Source organism: Thermobia domestica, chromosome 4 (genome assembly GCF_964235325.1).
Source record: "Thermobia domestica chromosome 4, izTheDome1.hap1.1, whole genome shotgun sequence".
In the NCBI taxonomy this organism is placed as follows: Eukaryota; Metazoa; Arthropoda; class Insecta; order Zygentoma; family Lepismatidae; genus Thermobia; species Thermobia domestica.
The window spans coordinates 192,062,308-192,081,979 of record NC_137457.1 but is presented as its reverse complement, the minus strand read 5'-3'; the positions used below and the strand labels follow the sequence as shown (position 1 = coordinate 192,081,979).

The 19,672-nt window shown below is 34.4% G+C and overlaps 1 protein-coding gene across 2 annotated transcripts in view; it reads left to right on the top strand.

Moving 5' to 3' along the window:
• The window catches only part of LOC145683837 (uncharacterized), a 28,681-nt gene extending 23,373 nt beyond the window's left edge, over positions 1-5,308 (top strand). For both annotated transcript variants that reach the window (XM_081755431.1, XM_081755430.1), the window contains exon 5: positions 2,376-5,308. In XM_081755431.1, the coding sequence (XP_081611557.1) occupies positions 2,376-2,845 (470 nt within the window). In that variant the 3' untranslated portion in view covers positions 2,846-5,308. The remainder of the gene's footprint in view (positions 1-2,375) is intronic.
• Positions 5,309-19,672: the final 14,364 nt, after the last annotated feature.

The following is a 19,672-nucleotide window of genomic DNA, read 5'->3' as shown; positions in this document are numbered from 1 at the left end:
AGCCTGCTCTGATCGCCCTCAGCTATTCCAGATAAATGCCTGGGTAGTACCTTATCTGAGGGCAGGCGAACTTCGTTCCCCCGTCTTAGCCTCACTTTAAGGGCTGATGAGACTTAGTAGTTGGATGCCCGAACCCCTCCTTATGTCCTTTCCTTAAATAAATAAATAAATAATAATAATAATAACAATAATAATAATAATAATAATAATAATTTTACATATCAAGTAATGTGGTCTTCTTTAGCTACAATAAACACAATTCAGTCGGATCTCAATGCTTATATAATATCCAGAACATACGTTTCTAGAAAGTCCCGAAAAGCAGGAATCTTCTGTGGTTTTCCGATCATTAGCTGATTAAAAGCCCTGTCCAGTAAGATTTTTTCGCTTTTAACTTTGGGAACAAGTTGACTGGAAGACATGGGAAAGAGTATTGTTCTTCAGTCGCGGTACGGCAAAAGTAGATCTGCTGGATAATCGTTTACTTCTCTGGTTCAAATTCCAGCAGTTCTATATGCTTTGTATTGGACAAGTATTTTGTGTATATCTGGTTTTGCTGAGTAACCAATTGTTTATTAATGGTGTGTATAGGTTTCTTCATGGTACTTCAATTTCCTCTTACTCTCCTTCCAGCAAGTCTATTATTATCATTCATCTGTTCTTTTCACTCAACCTACAGTCACAACAGCAGGAAATTAAACTAGATCAAGGCATCTAGTTCCTGCATGAGAAACATATTTCTTCAATAGCTATTATGCTATCTTTATTTCTGTCGACAGGGTCACTGTTCAATCCCTTGGTAAGATCTTCAGGCAGGTTTGTCTATAGATGTACCAAACAAATTATGGGACAATACCAGCAAAGATGGTTCAGAACGATACTTCCCAGCCCTACTTTGCCTCTGCAGGGCAGACCTTTTAGTCATTGGGGTTTTAACTCTTAACTGGATAAATACTTATATAGTTGTACTTTCTTAAACAAAGTCCTTAAAAAAACTTTTTTTTTTTTTTTAATTCATCTGATTTAAACCTCAACCCTGAACATAGCTAGATCCCTCCCAAAAAGAACAATTTGATTCTAACTTGCTACCTACTTTCATGTTGTTAAAGGCCTTTACACATTCAATCCGAAACAATAATTTCTACGGTGTGCTGGGATGCGGGAAAAGGACATGGGTGGGGGGAAAACGTTGAACATTTCACAAAGTGTAGCATGTTCACATCTCGCTGATTTTTTGTTTTAAAAATGTCTTTCCGGTTAAAAGCGCTTGAAATATTATGGAAATTGCATTAGTTTTTTTTTTTTTTTTCATTCAGTCAACATGTTCTGCTCACAACTTAATTTGGACTTTTTCATTCTAAATTGAAATATGGTATTATATTCTCGGGATCTACTGCACTGCTAAATTCCATATTCGTTTTACAAAAGAGAGCTTTAAGGTTTATGACCGGAAGTAAACTTCGAACTTCTTGTAAACCTCTATTTAAATTTCTTGAAATCTTACCTCTTCCATGTTTATATATATATGAACTTCTAAAATTTGTAAGAAAAGATATACAGATAGATACAAGCTGCTTTCGGTTGAACTCAGATATTCATATGCATAATACAAGACAAGCGTCTGACCTTCATGTAGAGTCCTCACGTTTAAAAGTACATAAGAATAGTACATTTCCTATGGCAGTGAATATTTATAACAAGCTTCCTTCCACTTTAAAAAACAAAACATCTGGTTTCAATAAAGCAGTCAAGACCTACCTACTCGAGCACTGTTTCTATTCTGTAGAAGAATATCTCGCCTGTAGTAAATAATGTTTAAAGTATACATATTTTGTATATCTATAATGTAAGGTTTTATTAACTGTTATGTTGTTTTATATCGATGTATGTAAATTAGAATAATGAAAAATTGTATCTTTTTTTTTTTATACATAAATTCACATTATTTTAATATTGCATGTAGATTTAAATCTATACATATGTACACATTCAGTGTTCTTATGACGTGTCCAACTCATACGTTCACGTTGTGAACAATTTGTATGAAAAAGGATGAAAATAAATACAATACAATACAATTATAATTAGTAGCAACTGAGAAAATTTCATTCGTGACACGGCAATAATAAAGCCGAGTTATGCAGGGAATTCGTACAGTTTCAGTAGCTGAGTGTTACAGCGCTCACATTGGTGCGTGGAGTCACTAGTTTGATCCCACTCATGCTAAGTGAAACTTGTAGGGGACAAATACTGTGTGTGAAGGTTTTGTCATTGTCGTCATCAAAGAATATTATATTTCTGCAATGGAACTAAATCTTATTTGTAAGAAATTCATTTATAAATTTATTTACTAGTATTTTTCAACTTTATTCCAGGTTCGGAAGAAGTATCAACATTAGCAGCTTTTCTACTCATACCCTACCTTATGAACGTAAATAGCATTCATGTGAAAACTTCGCAGAAGATTTGGAGACCAACTAAGGCCGAAGTACAAGAGGGCTTCATCTCAAGAATACAAACGTGTGCAGAACTAAAAGACAGCATAAGTGCAAGGCAGGCGAAGTTCAAAGATCTGCATTTAACAGTACAGCCATACGTCATGGTTGTAGGAAGAGAGCTGAATGAAGTAAGTGGCTTTCACGTAATAGTCGATGATGTGGTATATACGTTACCAAATATAATGAGTGCCGTGGACTGCTGTTTTAAGATTATATGGTCCTTAAATGCTAGTTATTCGGTAGAATCTCATGACGGGCATTTCTTCAAAGATCATGTTACCATTTATCGTCAACTTACGACAAGGAATCAACAGCCATCAACACTCTCCTTAGTGACATTGGAGTAGCTTAATATACATGTTCTATATTCTGACTTTTATCTTTTACGAAACAACAATTCTTAAATAATTACCATCCAAGTATATTTAGTTTCATAGCTTTTGTAATAATATGTATAAAAGTGTAACTTGAATGTAACAGTCATTAATTGTTATAATAACTTTTCAATATGAACGGTAAGCAATATGTGATACTTCGTTGTCACTTATAATTGTCTTCTTATTTCTCCTAGCCCAGGGATGGAAAACATGCGACCTCCACCCCTGGGCTGAGAGAAATAAGAAGCTAATAAATTCAGTTCCTTTGAGTTTTCACTCCCCTTCAGCAACAAGGCTCAATGAGACGTGGACCTACAGCTTATCGTAGCATCCCGATGGAAATCGAACCCGGGTGTCCCGCGCCAAAGGCTCGTATACTATTTACTTAGCCACGAGGAAGATCTCAAAGTGCGACCTTCAGTGTTTGTTATGAAAAATACTAAATTACAGTATGGCGTCGAAAATTCGAACTATTTGGGGCCATTTTCGGATTTTCGAAAATGACCAGAAGATAGCCATTAGACTTAAATATACTGTACGGTATGCACTTTTATCGATACAGTGTTATACAGTAATTACAATACCGTACGTAAGACTATTTACATTTAATGTTTCTAAAGAACCTGCTCGTATACTAAATTACACTGTTCTTGTAACACTCTTAAAATTATCTTTTATAGGCCTAAGGGAAAATAAAAATATGTATGCCAAATAATTACATATGAATGAGCTTTTGTAAAAACATTGACTTCACACAAAGAAAACTCAATTAATGTACTGTCACTAGCTTCTAGGGACCACGTTCTGATTTTTGGCGTCCGTATTATCGACGTCCTACTGTATATAAAAATATGAAATATATGAGAAATTTAATTTTGAAGTTAAATATATCAAATAGTTTCATACAGTTTCATGTACATTATTAATGTAATTGAGTTCCCTCCATGGCTAAGCGGGTGGCATATACGCCTTTTGAGTGGGAGACCCGAGTACGACTCCCGATGGGAGCTCATGTTGTTCGGATCCCAGATTAAGCTGTAGGTCCGCGTCGCATGTAGTCTTGTTGCTGGAACCTCCAAATAAAATAAAATCAAGATCTATTCAAAATTATCATATGCGACATTTCAGGAAAATGGTGTTCTCAGTAAGGCTTTCAAAACAAATTCCCCAGCCCTTTTGAAATGTAATTTTGAAAATGAAGGGGAAACGTTGTACTTACAATAACATTATGTTAAAATGTGAAGTTCATAAAGACGAAACTGTCCATATTTTAAAAGTTAACATTTATCAGTTTTATGTGTGGGTAGTCACGGCAGACACATGTCAGGAGATTTTTCTCGAGTGACTTTTCATTGAACGTGTTCAATAGTGCGTTTGAGAATTAATGTTCATTATTAGACAGTTGTTTTGTTTTACCTTTATATTCTTTAGGAAGACCTTCAAGTCTATATAAATGTTATGAATGTTATATTGATTTTTTTTTTATTAGTAAGTTTTCATAATTGGTAAACATGTTAATTATGATTGTACTCCGGAATTTTAGGTGTAAGTAAATAACTTTTCCAACTCTTTGTAATCGCTTGAAATGATGACATATCTAGTTCAACGTCCCACGTTTCTGCATTGATGCTAAGGGAGACGGTGATAATGAGCAATGAATGAAATGATATAATGAAGAAAAGGAGAGGAAAGGGATAACCCTGAAAGAACTCACAAACTTGGTGTTTGTCCACCAGAAAGCTCACTTGGCGCGAGTATGGATCGAACCATGGACCTCACGCTCTACCACTTAGCCAATGCCACCCAATTTGTACTCGCATTAAAAAAACTATGCTAAAGGAAAGTAACTAGTTCAGTGCTCTCCTATGCCATTGAGCGTCTTTTTAATCTTGAGTCTAGAACCAATACACACCCTACTTGGTCCAGTGGCTAGAATCCTTGCCCTCTGTGTGCGTGGTTCCTGATTCGATTACCGGTGGAGTACAGTTGAACGAAAAAGTGGTTCGGATTCATTATAATCAATAAGTTCACGCCTCTTTTAGCCATCAAAGTACAAACGTAGGACGTCAAACTACAACCAATCTCGAATCAATACGGCACAAAAAGAGAATAAGCTATAAGTGAGCATAGTTGGTCTGCAAAATTATTTACTTGCACTTACAAATTCGGCCTATATAAGATATATGTGTATGTTCAAATATTTTCTTTTTCTGTTAAAAGTTATAAGGGTACCAATGTAAATAATCAGGTACTTGTTTTCAAAGAGAGTATTGACTACCTAAAAATAACAAAGTAAACTTTGAATTATCTGTATTTCTCTTACGAAGAGAGATTTGTTTTGTTGAATCTTATCTATGTCATAAATGTGCTTCCCTTTGTTTTCTTTCTTCTCTACTTACTAGAATTCATGAAATAAAGTGTATTATGTAGCATAAATAATTGATTTTCTTTCAATAAGTAATACGTATTTCCCTCTTGCAATATCTGAGTGTCAGAAATTCCTAGAGTAAGCTACGGTTATGTTCCGTAAATATCAGGAAGACATTTTTCTACCCTTTTGCGTTTTTGTCATTTTCTGAACTGAAAATAGAACCGTAATCTTGTTTATTTCAGTTCAAATTAAATGTTTTCATATTTTGATTCCATATTTTATTTCATATTTGTTTTTATATTTTATTTCGTACGTCGCCTTACGTAAATGCGTATTGCTATTGACAGGAACTTCTGACAACACAGTGGCCGATCCAGAGCTCTTTTTTTTTTTTTTCCTTCTTTGGTTAGCGTTGCTAAGGTAGTTGGTATTTAAAACATCTCTGCTAGTTGATAACTGTTTATAAGGTAGTTGGTAAAATTATTATCTCTGCTACGATAATTCGTAAAATATTTTTCAGAACTATAACTCTTATCCGCACCATTCTAATCGCAAAAAGACGCGTTTCTCGACATAAATCTCCTTAAGGAAACAATCAAAACTTGAATTCACAATAATTTATGTACCTATCTTCTGTCAACAGATTTATGCTAAGAAACGTGTCTTTTGGAGATTAGAATGGCGCGGACAAGAGCTATAGATCTGGAAAATATTTTGAGAATTATCTTAGTGCAGAGGGTATTTTTACCAACTACCTTAATAACAGTAACCAACATGCTCAGTTAAATCAGCCGAGTTAGAAGGTTATTTTTACCAACTACCTTGGTAACAGTAACTAACATACTCAGTTAAATCAGCCGAGTTAGAAGGTTATTTTTACCAACTACCTTGGTAACAGTAACCAACATGCTCAGTTAAATCAGCCGAGTTAGAAGGTTATTTTTACCAACTACCTTGGTAACAGTAACCAACATGCTCAGTTAAATCAGCCGAGTTAGAAGGTCATTTTTACCAACTATCTTGGCAACAGTAACCAACATACTCAGTTAAATCAGCCGAGCATAGACGGTTATTTTTACCAAGTACCTTGGCAAGAATAAATAATACCCGGTTAAGGCAGCCGAGTACAGGGGGTTATTTTTACCAAGTACATTTGCTACATTAACGAATTTTGCTCGGTTATTTTTACCCTGTACTACTTGGTTGATTACCCCCTCGGTTGAATTAGCCAACTACTCGGTTAAATGCACGACAGTTAATTAACCGAGTAGCACTCGGTTGCAGTAACCGAGCTCTGGGCATGCTCTATATTGACAAAGCAACTTGGTTACTGGCAACCGAATTTTGGCTAATTTAACCCCAAAAATTTTCTCAGTGCAGTTCTATCACTTTCTAGCCATTATTTTCAGCAAATTTAACCATTGTTTTCTCGTTTGGAGCAAAGACAAACACACATGTATACTTCTTGGTGCGAACGTTCCCGTGTTCGATTCCGGATGGGGTCATTCGGTCAAAAAATTTAAAAGTTTTACAGGCCAGCCACCCTAAATGAGGTTTTCATTGTCTTTCCACATTCACACCAGGCAAATGCCAGGGTGTTACCTTAGGTATCAGGTCGTTTCCTTCCTTTAATTCGTACAAATGATTAGATATGCCTGCTTCCTAGTTTTCATTGTTTCATTTATCCAATAAATGTCTCTGGAATTTTAACATCGTTTTCACTGAACATATTAAACAAGTAATACGCTCATCTTTAACACTTCAGATGTGCTGTATGCATTTTTTTCATAAAGATAAGAAAGTACTAATTTCATTGGATTCGAACTGACGTCCTTTGGATTTATATTCTACAATTTATAACACATTGAACGATAGATGGAAAATATCAAAATTTACATGTATGCATAAGGCCTAGTAGTGCGCGAAGTGAGTTAAATAAAACAAGGATTTCATACAATATGTCACTGTTATATATGTAGCATTAACAAGCTAAGGGTTGACCATGTTTTAATGTTCCTGATAATTTTTACGTTCCAGATAATTTTTTGCTCTTCACCTTGGATGTAAAATATATTATTACCTATTATTCCTCTCTTCAACAGATATTTTTTCTTAGTCACTATTCCACTTTCATGCAGCCTCTTCGAATAACGTTTTCTATCGAATAGCAAAGGCGTTTAAAGTGTCGATTTTTTAAAGTTTAAAGCAAAAAAAAAAAAAAAAAAATACCCAGAAAATTTTAGCTTACAAGACATTGATAAGTTAATAAGTTTAGAATAATGCAGGCTATAGAAAAATATATAGTATGAAGGGGGAACTAGTGGAATGTAGACAGTAGTGTAGAACACGACTAGCGTCTTCAGAATATTATAAGAAATAACACGTGATATAGTATAAGACCCATGACGGGTTTCGAGAGAGTGACTGTGCCGTAGGAAAACGTGTTTTTTGTTAATGAAAAGGAGCATTAGTTAAATGAGGAGACAAATATTTAGTAAACAGCCACTAGATGGGCTCCTTCAAGCACAAAGAAACTTAAGTATGATATGAATGTGAGATACATTATAAGTTTTCTATATAAGAAAATAGGTTATTTTATTCGCTAAGTGCATAATACTTTAGATCAAAGATATAAATTTAGAGCATTTTAAACACTAAGTCATCTTTTTTTAATTACAGACCTTTACAAGCTTCTTTCACAAGAGTTTAACACCTATTTTTGCGAGAAAGCGTAGGAAGGTTTTATTGGGCTTCATATATGTTTATTGTGCTCCATTTATAAAAGATAGTAGTTTTAAGCTTGTCTGCCCTTACATCTTTCAGACTCAGCTGGAGCATAGTTATGGTGTTTTTCAAGTTAACATTTTTTTATTTGGACTTCAGAATCTTGTTTTCTTGTAAAGTGGGTTATTAGATCTGTGGGAGGCCGTAAAACTAGTGATGAGTAAATTCCAGGGAAATTATTTTTGGGGAATATTCCCTGGGCAAATTCCCGAAAAGATTCCCAAAAATGAGAATACTCCGGGAATTATTACTATTCTATTACTATATTATGATTTCAAAGATAAATTCGTTTCTTACCACCATACATTATTACATCATTAGCATACCATCATACATTATTAGCAGTGTATTCTTTAAAATTTGTATTCTGAACGGCATTATGTTATTTAATTATATGTAGACAGTACGCATAAATGTATATTAACATAAATATGTTCTATGCAAGTAAATACGAGGAAAAATTGATATAGTAAGGTCACATACTTTTACACCGTTAAAAACCTTAAATCTATATGTAAATGGATTGTCTAAACTTGGCTCTACTACTGATATTATAAACATATATTAGATTTATAAATGTCATAAACAAGTTAGGTTTGGTAACTGTCAGAAGACAAATGTTTCACCATGTCTTAGAAGAAACATTTGCCCATACATATTTATGTTGACAATATTTGCAAGATACTGACTTAGTTTTATAATTTAGCACGTAACATTGCCACACACGACCTTTCTTCTTACCTATTCTCGAAATTTCATGCGTTATTTCACATGTAAGAGAAGTCCGAGCACTTTTTCAGAAATTCAAGTCAGAGACAGGCCGACGTCTATTAGTAAAATTGATTCGGGGTGTGTTGATAGTTCTTCATCTCTACTTCTATATAATTTCTTTATTACTTTAAAACTGGTTCCTTTCTTTCATTTGTAAATTAGTACTTTGCTACCCTTTAGTGGAAATGGAACTTAAAATATCATATTATTAGTTGTATAAAGTACTGTCAACAAATTTGATTCTTTTAAAATCCAAATTATTTAAAACCTAGAAGTAAATTATAATAAATTAAAATAAAATAGTTAGTCACATGGTTCTTATAATTTGGAAGATAAAGTAAACAACAGGAAATAAATCCATTTCCGGGAATGTATATGCCAGGGAAAAAACGGGAATATTTCATTTTTTATTTTCCTTCCCACTGGGAATATTCCCATTGCTCATCACTAGGTAAAACGATGGTTTTATTTGCTTATGTAATTTTAGAGGGTCCGGAGCAAGGGGTGAATGTGCGAGAGAAAAAGTTTAGCTTTATTTTTGCCGGTATGGCAGGCAAAAATCAAAATTTTGCGAATCTAATATCATCGTTATTTGTTAATGAGGAATTTAAATTACAATTTCATGTGGATGGAGTGCTCAGTGCTAATCCTTGATTCATATATAATTTTACAAATTGTATTGGGCAAGTGAAAAAGTTAACTAACGTGTGAAATCACACGAGTTATAGCAATACAAGCAAACCCGCACATACTACTCAAGCACACGACAATATTGTTTCCTGAATAATTGAATATAATACAAAATTTGAAATATATATGTGTAGCAAAGTAATATTAATAACACGTTAATAATATCTTTTATTAAGAAGTTCTCGATAATTACTCGGATTTAAAACCCCGAGGCTACGAAGCACCCTGATTTTGCTGGGTGAAATTTAGGAGAAATGGTAATATGTTCATTTTTTACTATTACTGAAACGCTCTTTGATATTGGTCATTTCGGTGGTTTTCAAATATCCCTCTCCTTTCCCCATGTTGCGGGGCACAACATCGGAAGTATCATCTGAGCTGCCTCAAACACAAAGTATCACTTATCATCTCATCGACAAAAGAACTGTAGATTCGACAATGATATTGGTCATTTTCAATCATTTTCTAATCTCTTCGCCTCCTTTCAAATGTCTTTCCTCCTCCCTTAAGCTACACATCAAAGAGACATCACAAAAGCTTCTTAGATCCTAAGTTCATTTAGTTTGATGAAAATTCGACGAGATCGGTCAGGTGATTGAAAATTCGGTAACCTCTTTCTCCCCGTCTCCTACGTTGCATCGCCAACGTTAAAAGGTAAAAGTTCTCCCAGGCCCCAATATTATGTATATCGAACATTTGATTGATATCGATTTTGTGTTTTAACACTTAAGTTCTATTTATTTTATATATATTATTCTCCTCGACTCCTCCCCCTGTCATGGTTCGATGTCAAAATGAACATATTAAAAAGAAACTTCCAGGATCGAAAGTCATCTATGTTAAAAAATTGATCGATATCTTTCTGGTGGTTCAAGAGTTATTAAGTTTTGATTAATTTTAGATATCTCTCCCCTCTTCTCCTCTTACCATAAATTCTACACTTAAAGGAATATGATGAAAACCACCCCCGTTCCGAGCGTAATCCATGTTGGTAATTTGATTAAGATTGGTTTGGTGGTTTAAGCGTGATGAAGGCACAAAAACAGTAACTTTTTAAAATTGTTTTCAAATATATGTTCCTCCTCCCCTCCCCTAAATTGTGGAGTCAAAGTAAAATGACGGTTACTTCCCAGGTTGAAACCTTGTCCATGTTGAACGTTTGATGGAGATCAGTCTTTTGTTTCAACAGGTTACTTAGTTTTATTCATATTCATATATTTACCTTCTCACCTCCCCTCAACCTAATCTCAATCATCTAAATGAAATAACGATGAACTTTCCTTATTTGAATTTCATCTATGTTAAAAATTTAATTGGAATCGATCGTGTGGATCAACAGTTATTAACTAACGAACATTATCGTATATATTTATTGATTTTTCTATATGTCCACTTCTTCCCAATCCTTACGTTGTACCGCCTGAGTGAAAAGTTAAAATCCATCCCAGGAACGAACGTCATCAATGTTAAAAATTTGATCGAGATTGGTCTACGTTTTATTTTTTTTTATAAAATTCAACCTCATCCCCTCCGTCAAGTTGTATAGCTAAAAAAATTTCAGAAGAGAACTCCATCTACGCCAAAACGTTGATCGAGATCCGTAGAATTGTTCAAAAGATTAAGGGTCACGAACATAGTAACTTTCAATTTAAATCTGAAGATTTTGTTCACACACACTGCTATCAATATATAGATTGACAGCATAGCGGCCAGAGTTATATTGTATGCGAGCACAGGTTTTGTGATGCACAATGTGAATGCTATAAACATAAGAAAGCTCTGAAAGGGAAACTAACGGAAAAGGAAGAAAGTGGTCTTCATCATCATTATAGGTTGGCCAAGCGGAGTTTTATTTGAGGTAAGTAAACTCAATTTTTAGGCAAAAAATATATAATGCTTTAAAATCATGCATTTAATAGCTACAAATTAAGTGGTACAAATTCCATTACAGTTGCATATAGGTAAAGGTTTTTAAGTTTATTTTCCATTTTTGTACTATACTTTGTCCTTCTTTATATCGTACGGATGCGGTTCCAGTAAATTAAATAGGCCTACAGAGTTACTTCTTAATACAAAGTTATTAGCATATGCTAGTTTTTTTAAATGAAGTATTTTCCATAAGTACATTGGATTTTAAAGTCACAAAATGTTTCCTACACCATGTGTTTTAACGATTAATTTATTGTATATAACGAAAAATGCAAAACCACATTCTAGAGAAGAGGAGAAAATTGGAAATATGGTTTAATTGCATTGGAAAGTGTTTTATTTTATGCGATATTTTTTGTTTTGTTTTGTGAGCTATGAACTCTCCTTTAACTTCTTTTAGTGATGAAAACGCTTTCACTATTGGAAACTAATGTATTAATTTCTTTGGAGAATAACAGTACTAATGGTGTGTTTATAATGTTTTTAATCTATTTTAGGAAATGAATTAAGTTATTTTTATGCTAGGAAGAATTATGATTAGTTTGTAACGGCAACGGTTATCACTTACAGTTGCAATATTTATTACATTTTTTGTTATAAGACATAACTATGCTCTTTCATTATAGTGCAATTAGAATATTAGGACTTTATAAACTTAGTATTAATAATGCGAGCATTAGTGATTTATCCGAAATATTGAACGCAATTTAACACGTTAGCAAGCACGCAGAAGTTGGGATGTTAAGGACATTGCGTCGTTTGAATTAGAATTCCTGACGTCAATGTGGAAACTTAATGAAATGTTAGTATGAAGTATACAACAGTAACGAAAAAATATTAGTGCTAGCACTGAATTTATAAATAATGAGATTAGTTTAACTGCTTGAAAGCGGTTTGGACTAAATATATGTAGTTTTTTTGACATGTAGCAGGAGGAGAAGAAAGGATGATGAGAAAGTCATTTAAATTGGACATTTATACAACAAATTTTGTACATTTTAATCAGTTTGTAATTGGTTTTTAGGACTAACAATATTTTATAACAAGGGCTTTTAGTTTTATATTACTGTTATTCCGGCTGGTGTGCACTCCTACTGAACTTTATAGGATAGAATCGATATAATTAAATAGTTTCTTTTAGTTTTAAGTGCAGTAATGTCTGTCAGTGTGGGAATGTTTTATATACTTTTGTAGCTTTATTACTAAACTGAATGAATTTTTCCTGGACGCCACAACACGAGGTTCTGGTAGTGAACAGATTCATATATCTTCTGCTCCTGGGACTATTCAGGAACTGACGTAGGCAAGAGAGGCCCATCTTAGTAGGTATTTACTGTGCATATGATGGATATATGGAAGATGACAGATGACGTTATTGATATATAGCAAATAGTTCTGGGTCTCGGTCGGCAGGATATATTTGCAAGTGGTACAAAGAAAGATAGTGCTGGAGCGGAGAATCGACGTATCATGGTGGTGCATAATTGCCTCGGTCATAGCGTATTACGTCCTGAAGCATGGGTTGTTGTAAACCAAAACGTGTCGTAATATAAAGGATGCTAAGCTGTCCTAGATAGGTAAACAATGGCGGGAAATCTATGAGGTCATAGAGGAGCCTAGTTGGACTTGGTAATTTAATTCGATGTGCCTATCTGAAAATATATCGATCCATTATAGATAATTGTTTATAAAATTTTGTCGGGGACAGTGGCCCTAGCTGTATGGCCGTAAGTCAAATTAGTAGTCATAAAAGCTTTCTAACTATGGAGGATAGTAGGTGGTCGTAAACCCAGCTTGTTCCAGATAAGCGTTTAAGGAGATTTAATCTGTTCCTGGCTTGAGTAATAAGTCTTTTAAGATGTGGTGTCCAAGTGAGATTTGTGTCAAATATCACCCCAAGATAGGTAAGAGAAGATGAAAGAGGAACTGGCGTATTGTTCGCATGAATGTTTAATAGATTCGGATTGCAAAACACTCTGGATCGTCTAGCATTTCGTAGAAATAGAATAGATTGTGATTTTGCAGTGTTAATAGTGAGTTTCCATACGTCACTGCAGTGGACAAATGTTTCGATGGCTGGCTACATTGGTCTGTTGATACGCTGGATAGTGCGAGCCGTTGTCAGAAATGCTGTGTGGTCAGCGAATTGATGGACTTGGACGTGAGGAGTGAGTTTGAGATCAGCAACGTAAAGTAAGTACAGCAATGGAGACAAAGAAGAACCTTGATGTACGCCAGAGTGTAAGAAAATTGGATTTGATAGAGCGTTGTTAATAGAGGTGTATGAAATATGTCCAGTTAAGTAGACATTGACTAAGCGTGTATAAGATATGTTTAGCAGATAGTTATGTAATTTGTATATCAAAGCAGGATGCCAGACCTTATCGAATGCCTTTTCTAAATCAAATGTAACTAAACAAGAAGGAAATCCCTTACTGTATTGGTTATAAATAGCAGTTGCAAGCCATAATAATTGATTTAGTGTGCTGGAACGCAGTCGGAAACCAGCTTCATGGATTGGCAAAAGATTGTATGTAAGGAGGTGTTCCTGAAGCCGTCGAACGAGTATACGTTCGAATACTTTGCAAAGACAACTTGTCAAATTGATTGGACGATACGAATGGACGTCAGATGATGTTTTCTGTTGCTTAGGATATAAAGGAACTTTGGAGTATTTCCAATCGAGAGGAAAGAAATCAGTTCGAAGGATGAACGTATAAATATGACTGAGAACCAAAATGAAAGAAGGAGGTACATGTTTGATGAGAGAATATGTAATGGAGTCGAATCCAGGTGTCGTATTGCGTTTAGGTCCTAAAGTATTTCTGATGTCATCTGTGTTAGTGGATTATTAGGTTCCAGATCATGCTGGTCAGATTTTTTGTAAATGAGCAGATGTTGGATCAGCGTGACAGTTGATCGAAGATTGAAGGCGATGTAGTGGTAAGACATCTTGGAAAAATGCAGCAAAAAGATTCGCCTTGTCGGTGTCAGTATTAAGAGTTTGATTATATTGAATAGGAGGTGCTAGACATTTTGCCAGTGAGTTGATGTAATTTACGCCTATATTTGATGGGATGAGTTCCCGTGGTAAGGGTGTTACACGTTTGAATCCACTGTCTTTTTTGGTAGGCTATAATATAGTTGTGTGTTATTCATAGATACTGACGGTAAAAACGAAGTGCCTCCAAGTGTCCGCTTGTTCGATATTCTCGATAAGCAGAAATTAATGCAAGACACCTTGGCGTCAAGGTAGGTTTATGCGGATGGATATGAGCAGATGGAATGGAATAATCTGTTGCACCTTGAACTGCGTCAGTAAGTTCCGTGATGACGTTATCAAGACTATGTTGCAAGGTAGGTAGAGTGAGTGTGGTAATGGCATCATCGATGGTAGATCGATGTTGATCCCAATTAACCTTATGATAGAGATCAATTTTCATAGCAAGTAAGGGATTTGTTGGCTTTACTGTACATTGTAGTTCCAGTTTAATAGGAACATGATCACTGCCAATTGAGTCCATTACAGTTATGTTGATAAGAGGAGAAAAGGAATACGATGTTATTACTACTTCAGGATTCGTGTTACTACCTGGTCTCGTACGCTGTAGCAAATTGTGAAATTACCTGCTAGTGGAAAGTTGTATAAAATCAACTACTCTTCTCGTTGTGTTCGACTATGGAAATTTAAGTCAGCCATGATAATATAGTGTCTAGAATGTGTATCAATGAATCTAAAGAAATCGCAATTGATAATCTTTCCTGGGCGAACATAGATTGTAGTAAATGTGATTGTGCTACCGCGAAAGTAGATAGTTGCTATATTCTATTCAAGCAGATTGAAATCGTGAGGCATTGTACCACATTTTTCAAAAGTAAATCCCCACGTTAAACGGGTTTGCATATCCTGGCTCCTAACTATGAAAACATTTACGATCACCCTAACCCCAATCATTTCACAGATTCAACCTGTTGTATATAAGTTATTAGGACATAAAATTGAACATAATTTATATGAAAAAGACTTTTATGCATTATAAGACCTGCAACTGCCAAATATTCACCACAAACGTATAGTCCTTTCGACATAAACAAAAAAAAATGTGTAAAGCAGGAAACTACTTTACCCAAAAGTCAAAAGAGACTCACTGAAGACATACGAACTGGTCGAGCGGTTTGGGTTACTAGTCTATCAATTAGAAGTTTATATGTTCAAACCCTGAAGGGAGTATTCGTTCTTTTTGTTTTTTTTTTTTTTAAGTGTGTTCCTATTTTCATCAGGGGACTAAGAATATTTCTTTAAATAAATCTTTGGCAACTACTTTTCTCTCAAATTCCATTAGAAAGGAACATTATATGAATTGCAAATCTAAAATCCACAGCTGAGAACAAGATATTATGTTCAATATTTCATTCTTATCCTTTCATTTGTAATAAAAAACTAATTAAAAGCATTGACGATTTCAGAAGATTCTCCCACAGTCATGGTCAATATATGAATGAGAGAAAACTGACAAAACATTATCAGTCCACTTTGAGCATGATCGAGATAACGTATGGCCACGAAGGGGGAAATTTATGTCGACAGAGTCTCAAATTCTCCCACAGGTCATGCCCTGACATCATCAGTTTGAAAGGTATCCTTCACAAATAGAATATTACTTTTATTTCTCGTTCTACGTTTTGAAATGGAAAAATCATAATTTTAAAGTTAATTATAATACGATAAGGATAAAGATTTATAGAACTAATGAAGTAAATATTCTTGTGTAATTATCGATTTCAAATCAGATTAAAACTCGAATGTTCCTTTGAATCGCACTTTAAAGTAAATCCTCTCTATATATAATTCTTACTGGAAAGTATGTTTAACCCCAATTACTTAATCAATATTTTTAATAATATGTATTTCTTTGTAATCCTTTTACTATTCAATGTTCTATACACTTCATTTCCCAAAGCAATACCTCGCAAATGTATAGTAGACTAGTGAATATTATCAAATAAATTATCATTTTGTTTACATAAATACTCCATCGCCTCATTTGAAACTTCTTTGTCTCCATTGCTGTACTTACTTTACGTTGCTGATCTCAGACTCACTCCTCACGTCCAAGTCCATCAATTCGCTGACCACACAGCATTTCTAACAACGGCTCGCACTATCCAGAGTATCAACAGACCAATGTAGCCAGCCATCGAAACATTTGTCCACTGCAGTGACGTATGGAAACTCACTATTAACACTGCAAAATCACAATCTATTCTATTTCTACCAAATGGTAGACGATCCAGAGTGTTTCGCAATCCGAATCTATTAAACATTCATGCGAACAATACGCCAGTTCCTCTTTCATCTTCTCTTACCTATCTTGGGGTGATATTTGACACAAATCTCACTTGGACACCACATCTTAAAAGACTTATTACTCAAGCCAGGAACAGATTAAATCTCCTTAAACGCTTATCTGGAACAAGCTGGGTTTACGACCACCTACTATCCTCCATAGTTAGAAAGCTTTTATGACTACTAATTTGACTTACGGCCATACAGCTAGGGCCACTGTCCCCGACAAAATTTTATAAACAATTATCTATAATGGATCGATATATTTTCAGATAGGCACATCGAATTAAATTACCAAGTCCAACTAGGCTCCTCTATGACCTCATAGATTTCCCGCCATTGTTTACCTATCTAGGACAGCTTAGCATCCTTTATATTACGACACGTTTTGGCTTACAACAACGCATGCTTCAGGACGTAATACGCTATGACCGAGGCAATTATGCACCACCATGATACGTCGATTCTCCGCTCCAGCACTATCTTACTTTGTACCACTTGCAAATATATCCTGCCGACCGAGACCCAGAACTATTTGCTATATATCAATAACGTCATCTGTCATCTTCCATATATCCATCATATGCACAGTAAATACCTACTAAGATGGGCCTCTCTTGCCTACGTCAGTTCCTGAATAGTCCCAGGAGCAGAAGATATATGAATCTGTTCACTACCAGAACCTCGTGTTGTGGCGTCCAGGAAAAATTCATTCAGTTTACTAATAAAGCTACAAAAGTATATAAAACATTCCCACACTGACAGACATTACTGCACTTAAAACTAAAAGAAACTATTTAATTATATCGATTCTATCCTATAAAGTTCAGTAGGAGTGCACACCAGCCGGAATAACAGTAATATAAAACTAAAAGCCCTTGTTATAAAATATTGTTAGTCCTAAAAACCAATTACAAACTGATTAAAATGTACAAAATTTGTTGTATAAATGTCCAATTTAAATGACTTTCTCATCATCCTTTCTTCTCCTCCTGTTACATGTCAAAAAAACTACATATATTTAGTCCAAACCGCTTTCAAGCAGTTAAACTAATCTCATTATTTATAAATTCAGTGCTAGCACTAATATTTTTTCGTTACTGTTGTATACTTCATACTAACATTTCATTAAGTTTCCACATTGACGTCAGGAATTCTAATTCAAACGACGCAATGTCCTTAACATCCCAACTTCTGCGTGCTTGCTAACGTGTTAAATTGCGTTCAATATTACGGATAAATCACATACATTAGAAATAGTTCTTAATATTCCTATATAAAAGATTGTAATCAAAATTTAATGCTCGCATTACTAATACTAAGTTTATAAAGTCCTAATATTCTAATTGCACTATAATGAAAGAGCAAAGTTACGTCTTATAACAAAAAATGTAATAAATATTGCAACTGTAAGTGATAACCGTTGCCGTTGCAAACTAATCATAATTCTTCCTAGCATAAAAATAACTTAATTCATTTCCTAAAATACATTAAAAACATTATAAACACACCATTAGTACTGTTATTCTCCAAACAAATTAATACATTAGTTTCCAATAGTGAAAGCGTTTTCATCACTAAAAGAAGTTAAAGGAGAGTTCATAGCTCACAAAACAAAACAAAAAATATCGCATAAAATAAAACACTTTCCAGTGCAATTAAACCTTATTTCCAATTTTCTCCTCTTCTCTACTATGTGGTTTTGCATTTTTCGTTATATACAATAAATTAATCGTTAAAACACATGCAAAGAAACGAAATACATACCAGTCCGAAATACATGGCAAAACATTCTGCCTCACAGAATCCGCTCTCTCCCGAAAAGTGAGGGACCATATTGAGACCAAATTATTAAGCTATATAAATACTCTCTAATAGATTCGTATTCAGTTTTTTCTTCCTACAAATTTTTTTACATAAAGTATGCAGCAGTCTTGTAAATACACGTATATTTTTTTTTTTTACTGAAATAGAACTTTATTCTAAACAGAAAAACAATACACGGTGCGCCAACTGGTAAAGTGACTTAAACAAACCAAGGAAAGTGAAAAAGATATAAAAAAATTTCCGTTCTTAATACAAATTAAAACAGGAAAACCACCAAACTCATTTTATAATCATTTCCGAAGTTTTATCTGTTCTTAACACCAGTCTCGATTTTGTTTAGTCTGGATATTACGTTGTAATTCGCAGAGATAAAATGAATATTTTAGATTTTTTTTTATTTTGACTTTAACTTCCGTGATCAGCAGCCAGGTTACATGACAGGGGTATGTACTGATTAACGTGGAATCTGAACCACATGACATCGTGCAGTGAATCGAACCCGGGAATCCACTCCACTCCGTTGTAGCTGAAACGGGTCATCGCATCGGTCGCGTGATATAGATTGTCATATTGACCACCATTTGGTTGATCATTTGTGCCCTCAGTAACCCGGTGATTTCATTGTGACTTGGTAACAAGGGGGAGACAAAAGATTTTACTTATTTTCTTGTATTTACACAGTATTTCTATAATACGAATCAGAGTTGACTAGGAATGGATATGTTATCCATAAAGCAGGGAAAACACGAGGCTGAAATTCCCATTTAACTAGATATTCAAGTTATATAGTCAGACCTAACACTTCTAAACCACTAAACAGTTTAAATTTATATGTAAGTGGATTTGCTCAGCATGACTATATTACTGATATTATAAACACATTAAATTTATAAATGTTATAAACCAATTAGATTGGGTAAATGCCAGAAGATACATGTCTCACCAATTTGTCAACATTTCGCAAACAGATTTATGTTCACAAAATTTTCAAGATACTTACTTATCTTTATATTTTAGCACGTATCATTGCCATACACGACCTTTCATTCTACCTATTTCTCGAAATTCCATACGTTAA